Source organism: Octopus bimaculoides, chromosome 1, assembly GCF_001194135.2.
Source record: "Octopus bimaculoides isolate UCB-OBI-ISO-001 chromosome 1, ASM119413v2, whole genome shotgun sequence".
Lineage (NCBI taxonomy): Eukaryota > Metazoa > Mollusca > Cephalopoda > Octopoda > Octopodidae > Octopus > Octopus bimaculoides.
In genome coordinates, this window is record NC_068981.1 from 105,487,892 (window position 1) to 105,495,576 (window position 7,685).

Consider the following 7,685-nt stretch of genomic DNA (forward strand, 5'->3'; position numbering starts at 1 on the left):
TATATATATCATCTATTTCTCAATGTTCGCAAACAGCAGCAGTAATTTTCTTCAACTGAATACACGTCATTGATTGGTTAAAATTACTCAAATACGATAACTTTGTCAGAAACGTTAAGAGTAAACTCTGTTCTACATGACGCATTCTACCAGTATCCGAAGTTTTAAAGTGTTTAGTTAAAAAAAATTCATTGAAAAATCTGTCTGTCATTCAATAGATCCTTGATGTGAATGAATCTATTTTCAAAGGTAATTCTGGAGAATCGAAGAGGCAGATTTACCTTATCTTACTCATTTTGTCCCAGCTAAATTTGTCTTTTATATACTCCAAGAGAACGATAATAATTTTCTAAAATAATGTTCTGAATATGTTATAATTTTTTCAATGCATTTAGGGAAGGTCATTTGCTTAGCTAATATAGTTTTTGTAAGGCAGTGAACATTTGTAAAAAATATATTTTTCTCAAAGTCAAAAATGCAGTAAAAACTCCTCATTGTGCCTCATCCCCCAGTTCTAAAACGAAGAATGTTACAGTATAATATAGTGGCTGCTATTTCTAGCTGATCGAACGAGTTATCGTTAGACTGAGAAAGTAATGCAAAAGCTTATGGATGAATCGTTGTTTCATCAGAGTACGCTCTAACACCTTACCGAAGCATAATCTCAGCTGTGGTTATCACAATGTGCGTAAAGTGATTTTTTTAACAAACATTTGAGTTAAAATAACAATGAGATAAGTCACACGTGGTCGCTTGATGTAATAGACATAACATGCAAGTCTTCCTCAAATGACATCCCATTGTTCCAGAAATAGAAAAGGAGCTGACACATGTAATGCAGTCCCACACACAATGTATGTATGTGTGGAGAGAGAGAGAGTGAGTGTGTGTGTGTGTGTGTGTGTGTGTGTAGACGATAAAACTTTCGAAGGTCTCCAGGTTTAAGGCTGACTTAGAGATAAACAACAATACAAACAGACTTTCTATTTTGCTATCGTTTATATTCATCATGTAGACTAATTTTCTTTTGCCCCTTACATGTGTGTCGTGTTTTGAAATTCTTAAACGAAAATACACATTTAACAATAAACTTACGCAATGTAGTGCTAAATTTTCTCTTGTGAAAAGCGTGAGTTTTGTAATATGTTGTTATGAAGTTCTCCGTACAAGTTGATGAATTGCAGTTGCTAAGCAACCTCATAAGGGAGATAACTTCCGTAAACTATTTGGAATGATTGGGTTTTTGTTAAACCCCAGGTTAACCAATAATCAAATGTATTCCAATAAGATCACATTAACTAATTTATCTTACCCTTTTAGAAGTAGATGTAGCTTAATTTGAGGCAGATGTGCCTGTTTTTTGTAGCAGGTCGGTCGATTACATACATAAATTCTCAAGCTGGTGCGTAAATTTGGAAAGGGTCTCAGTTAGCTACAAATGGCAACTTAATATCCGAAAATTGAAAGGCAAATTTGACCTTTGTGATATTCTGAGTACTTTTGAAATCTAGTAAGACCAAAGCATATCCATAGCAATCACTTTGTTTGCTAACAAAGGTTTCCCCACTAAGCATGGAAGTACAATTTTCTGTAGAATTAATCCATAATTTTTTGCAATTATTCCCCTCGTTAACAATCGATACTAAGCTTGTTTTTCATCTCCAACTTAAAAGTTAATTTCAAGTCATTAAAACTTGTTGGAATATATCATTCAAAACATCACTTCCACCTGAACTATCCAAATTCAGGTCTCCATGTATTATTTCTCTTTGTTCACAGACTGTATTAAGGAATGTGCACACCAGGTAGTTGCCCAGAAAATGCATGGGTCTATGTTATTTTCTCTTGGTTGTGGTTGTGTATGTAGGCCCACTTCCTAGTGCGTTGGGTGGCCTATAATGCTGTTATGGCTTAAAGTGTCAACCCAATTTCCAGGAAATTTAACACTTGCAAAATTAAGCAAGGCCTTGAATATTGATGAAATTGATTAAAATGAGAGTTGAATTTATATTTCAACTGTAAATTTCCTAAAGCTCTCTGAGTCAGTTTACCCTGGTCTGGAACTAACGATCCCAGCAGCCACTTCCTCTGTTATTGTCATTCATTTCCATGTTTAAAATGCGAGGATGTTGCCCATTAAGTAGGACGAAGCATGAACAGAAAAAAAATCAAGCAGGTAGAATTATTTATGTCAGCCCTGACTCCGAATAGTTTGGGTCAGGCTAACTGAAGTGAGTTAAACAGCAACCAAACTTTTATGTTTCTCACAAGAACCTAAATGAAGGACTAGCCCTAAGAATGCACACTAACGTAGTGATTGATGAATAATCTATAAATATACAAAATCTTTGATGGGTTTCAATTTCATTGATGTTTTGAAGAATTCTTTAAGCTTCGAGGTCTTAGAAAAAAAAAGTAGTTTGAAAGGAAGATCAGAAATTGAACTGAAAAAGAACACCATACTAATAGAGAAGGAAACCGTAGTTTCAAAGATGGTCAGTTAAGAATTCAAAGTTCAGATTTTGAACTGTTAAACAAGTTCCTCAGTCAACAACTTCATTGTTGAGAGAACCCTATTCAAGAAGGCTCGAAACAAGCATCATCAAATTACTAGACATTCAGATTCAAGTCAGACCCCAATCTAGCAATGTCATCTATGTCCATTTCAATTAGGGCAAGATTAATGAGTCACCTGCTGAACTCATGAAATGGAAAAAATGTACTGGTCATCAGATGAGAGATGAGAATGTTCCCAATAAGTTTTCCAAGCAAAGCAGAAGAACTCTAGAGCCCTCTCTTTCACTCAGTTGAGGATATCACGTCTGATGATTGAATCAAAGGTTTTTTGAAATCGAGCTTGTGAAGTACTCTAACTACTTAAGAATGTTTTCTTGAAGTTCAAGGCTACTTCACATCCCAGTTCAATGTCTGCCTCAAGTTAGTTAAATGGATGCAAATTTCAAAAAGAGATGATTGGAGACCAGCTACAAACACCCTTTTGAGATGAGGCATCTCAAAGTTGACCAAACTGCTAAGGGGTGGAGATCACCATTCTAGTTACCCCTTTTCCATTTGTATGTGATGCTGGTGAAGATGAATAAAAGGTGGAGTGCGACAGTAGTGGAAGGAAATGTATAGACAAGGATTCAGATAATGTGACGAAGTCAAACCATGCAGGTTTACTGATATCTGAAGTATTGCTATATTGTTGTTGGAGCATGTTTTGAAAAGAAAGAAAAAAACCACAAAAGTTAAGTCAAATGGACAAGTAGCAAATAGAAAGAAAATAATAACTGAAGACGACTGTTAAAGTGTATTGGGTTCAGAAATGAGTCATTAAGTGCAAATAACTTCTAGTTGCTGATAATTTTTATCATTGTGTATTGTAATATTGTTATCAATGCTTTAATAATATTTAGTAATCAAATGATTGCCAATGTTAGCTTTTTGTGTTGATTGGTAAGGTGATATATTTTCCTAGATAATCCAAGTATTGTTTTTATTATGTAATGTAATAGAAAGTGTTCATAGTTTAAATCCAACAATAGTTGGCATTGTTTCTCAGCATTTTGGCTGTGCTCAAAGTTATATTTCGATTCATCAGTATTTTGAGGTCATGGCTCTTAAGCGTAATAGAACAGGAATAGAAACAATACAATGGAGATAAGGTTCGAAATTAGGATATCAGACTCAGCTGTAGTTGTGTGGTAAAAAGCAATATTCTAACTACGTGTAACAGTACATGAGCCCACATCTGACCTGACCTGAAACTGGGGTGATGTGAAATCATGTGCCTTGTGCAAGGACACAACATACTGCCTGGTTCTGCCACCACATTAATATTTCTGTATTATTACCAACACAATACACACATAGACACAGGAATAGCTGCTTGATTAAGTAGCTTGCTTTGCGATCAGGGATTCAGTCCCACTGCATGGTACCTTGGGCAAGTGTCTTCTACTATAGCCCTGGGCCAACCAATACCTTGTATGTGAATTTGGTAGATGGAAACTAAAAAAATCCATTGAATATGTTTGTGTATGTTTGTTCCCCACCGCCATTTGACAACCGATGTTCCTCTGTTTATGTTTATGCCCCTGTAACTGAGTGGGTTAGCACTTTATGTTGTTATAGACTATCTATTTTCTATTCCTCTGTCACAACTCTCTCCAAAAAGGCTTGTTTTCTTCACGTTTCAGCAATGAATTACAGGTTGAAATCCATCAGTTGAGGTTAGCCTTATTCAATTGATGAGGAACTCAAACATTGAGCCTGTTGATGTAACCAAGTTGATGCAGATGGTTTTCAACTCTGGATCTGGATATTTAGATATCTGTGATCATCTCGGTTGTATAACGGGGTTGGTGTCACCTAACTCCTTCATTTTGTTGCTGTTAATTTCAGTTAGTTGGCTAGAGCAAGGTACATCTTAAACTAAATATTTCCTGAATGGCACACACATCCAATAACAGCATCCTCTCCATACACTGCATGTATCTTCCTGTAGGTTTCTGCTGTTTTCTTGCCTTTCTTGCACTAAAAAAGTACGAAGTGTTGATAATGTCTGTTTGATTCTTCATTTTCAGAGTCATCTCTTTTGCTGAAGTGTCCAGTATCTAACGAGTGTGCATGCACAAGAGACAAACTGAAGTTAGTTACTTATTAGAGTTTAGTCTCAACACAAAACTGAATAGACGTTTTGGCCAACCTAATATATATATATCATCATCATCATCATCATTTAACATTCATTTTCCATGCTGGCAATATATATATATGTATGAATGAAGGAAAATCACTTAAATGGGTCAATGACATGAATTTGAATAAGTCAGATAGGTCATGTACTAAGTGCAGAAAGCAAAAATAAATTCTTAACTGAAATTTCACTTTTAGTTGGAGAAGAAAAACAACTAGCTATTCTATATCAAAAGAGATGGGACAACTTTACTTTAAACCACAAGGAGTGAAAAGATTTTCAATGCCAGAGGCAAATTGCAAATACATAAGAATTTGTTGAACATATCTGTAGTGTGTACAATAAGAAATCTTGAAGCAGTTTCAAAGTTTGAATACTGCATGAAATGTCTTAATGTTGGGTTTATATAAAAAATTGTGAAATATTTTTGTTTTTTCTATTTCTTTGCAGGATACACTAACAAGAATGCTTGTCCACCTTCAACTTTTTTCAACCCAGTACCATGGAAACCTTTAGTAATACCAGTTAAAACTAATGGGAATGAAAATGAAAATAATTATAAAAAAGAAAGAAAATACAGCAAGGAAATCTTGTTTTTGTAAATCGCAAATAGAAACTGATATGTACATAATGTGTGGTATGGATGGATAGATGTTCAATTTCTTTCTGCAAAGTGAAAGCAGATCAACTCCAAGTTACAAGGCTCTTCTTTAATTGTTTAGCCACAGGTCACCCTGATCCAGCAAAACTAAAATGAAAAATGTTCCAACTATGACCATTGATATGTTGTTGTTATATACAAATGAAGCAGGCAGATTTTTAAGTATGTTACTTTACTTTGCCATCTTGATTACCTTTTTTTTAAAAATCTTGAATCATGTGATATCATTTTTTAAGGCATACACAAAGGGACATAGTTGTTTTAAATATTAAATCGAATCATCATGTTACAATCGTCCTGTCATTTTTTTACACAGTATATCTAAGTTTATATTATATGGCATATACTTCTCTTTTAAGTTGGTTGGGGGAGATTCAGTTATTTCTTGCAATTCAAGTGATTAATTGATTCTCTTCATTGGTTTGTTTTTCCAGTTGACTCCAAGCAGTCACTACTATCTTTCCCAATCCTCCATTCAATCCTTTCTTTTAAAGGATGCCTCCAACCTCAATATGTTACTACCGAATGTACAATCAACATTATTGGTCACTTTGGCTACACCTTCACCAGCATGATATGCTGAATAGCTTCCAGATTCTGTGATGCATTATACAAAGATGACTGAGTTGCAGACAACTTCCATCAGTATTTTCTGGACATCTCTAACAATACCCAATATGTTTTCAAACTCATAACATGACACTTGAACTTGTGCAGTCATTCTTCAAACTACTTCTCAGTATGTGGTGTTCTCTAATACTTTGGCTCTGAAAGAAACCTGCAAGCAGAAAGGAAAATACCTCATCTTCTACCTGGAAACCTCTTCTCTACAGTCATGGTGTGAACCTGTGAGATGGTGATAATGATGTACCCTCCGCTGATGCATGCAAACAAATTCTGTTCATTTAACATCCAACTCCAGTTGCATCACATCTGTTAAAAGATCTAGATGAACTTCCTACTGAGTTTACTCAAACAGTTGGTTTTAATCCTGACATTACCATATTCATGTGTTTGGTACAAACAATGGCTTCAAGTACCTTGCTGGTGCTGATACTCTATGTATGGATGGCATCTTTGCTATGGGTCCAAACATATTTAAACAGTTTCATGTCATCTGTGTACCTTTTGATGATACAGCCATTAATTCAGTGTACACTCTTCTTCCTAATAAAACTCATACCACATATGAACAGTTCTTTCAGACTATACTGGATAAACGTGCAAACCTGAACTATGGTATCAGTGTAGAAACCGTGATGTCTGCCTTTGAAGATGGTGCACTGAGAGCTATTCTTGCAGTCTTTGGCCACAACATGGAGAGCAAAGGTTGTGTAGTAGTGATTTGAACTTGAACCACTTGGTAACCAAGCAGACATCATGATCAAACCATAGTGGTTTCACATGATCAGTCTAACATCTGCTACAACAGTTGTTTCTATCATCCTATGCAGTCTAATTAGTATAGGATCTATGAACTGGCTCTGGGAACATAGTATTATAACAATGCTGAATTTCATTCATTTTGTGGGCACAGTAGATGGTCTATATATTTTTTTATTTTGCCTCTTGATGATGTTAATGAAGGTATGAGATACTTCAAAAACTGTCATTCCACAAAGATCTACCTGAGACTAAGGAGTTGCTCATGTACTTTGATCATAGTGGCTCATTCCAATTGATTCTGATACCTTTGAGAATGCATTACATCCCATCCATGTTTGCTCCTCACCTATGGAGTGTACATAATGCCACCATGAGCACGATTATCTTGCAAGATGCTGTTTATAATCTACCCCAAAGAAGAGTCCCCAGACATAATGGACTCTATGTGTATATCACAGGATAGAGGTTTTTCTATTCTGTATATAAAAGAAGTTTGGCTACTTTTTCTAGCAGGTCATGCAGGCTCCATCGTTGGTCTGTCTCAGTAATAATTTTGTTGTTATTTAGCCTCAAATCAACCCTGATACAGCAAACCTATCATCAAAGACATTCCAGCCTCCAGCAAACCGTCTTTTTAGGGATAATCTAGGACGTTACGTACGATGGGCGTGTGATTTAGGTAGGGGGATACTTTGGCTGCTATTTTTAGCAATTCAAGCGACCAGGTAGAGGCTCTTTCATTGGTTCGATTGTGTGATGAGATTTTTTACACATATATGTGTGTATATATATATATCATCGACAGAAGTTAAAGAGTAAGTCAAAAGCTGAGAGTTTCATGTATTGGCACTTATCAAATACGAATTTGGCGATTGTCACTCTGTAACTTCTGCCTATTATTGTGTGTGTGTATGTATGTATGTATGTATATATATA

General features: G+C 35.5%; 2 protein-coding genes across 7 annotated transcripts in view; one reads left to right on the forward strand and one right to left on the reverse strand.

Annotated features, from left to right (window-relative positions):
• LOC106871080 (reticulocyte-binding protein homolog 2a) overlaps positions 1–1,195 on the reverse strand; it is a 24,883-nt gene extending 23,688 nt beyond the window's left edge. The window contains exon 1 of the mRNA XM_014917353.2: positions 1,096–1,195. The gene's annotated coding sequence lies outside the window, so the exon portion shown is untranslated. The remainder of the gene's footprint in view (positions 1–1,095) is intronic.
• LOC106871082 (coiled-coil domain-containing protein 34) overlaps positions 1–5,649 on the forward strand; it is a 110,824-nt gene extending 105,175 nt beyond the window's left edge. For all 6 annotated transcript variants that reach the window (XM_014917366.2, XM_052968928.1, XM_052968924.1 and 3 more), the window contains one exon: positions 5,153–5,649. In XM_014917366.2, coding sequence (XP_014772852.1) covers positions 5,153–5,304 — 152 coding nt within the window. In that variant the 3' untranslated portion in view covers positions 5,305–5,649. The remainder of the gene's footprint in view (positions 1–5,152) is intronic.
• Positions 5,650–7,685: the final 2,036 nt, after the last annotated feature.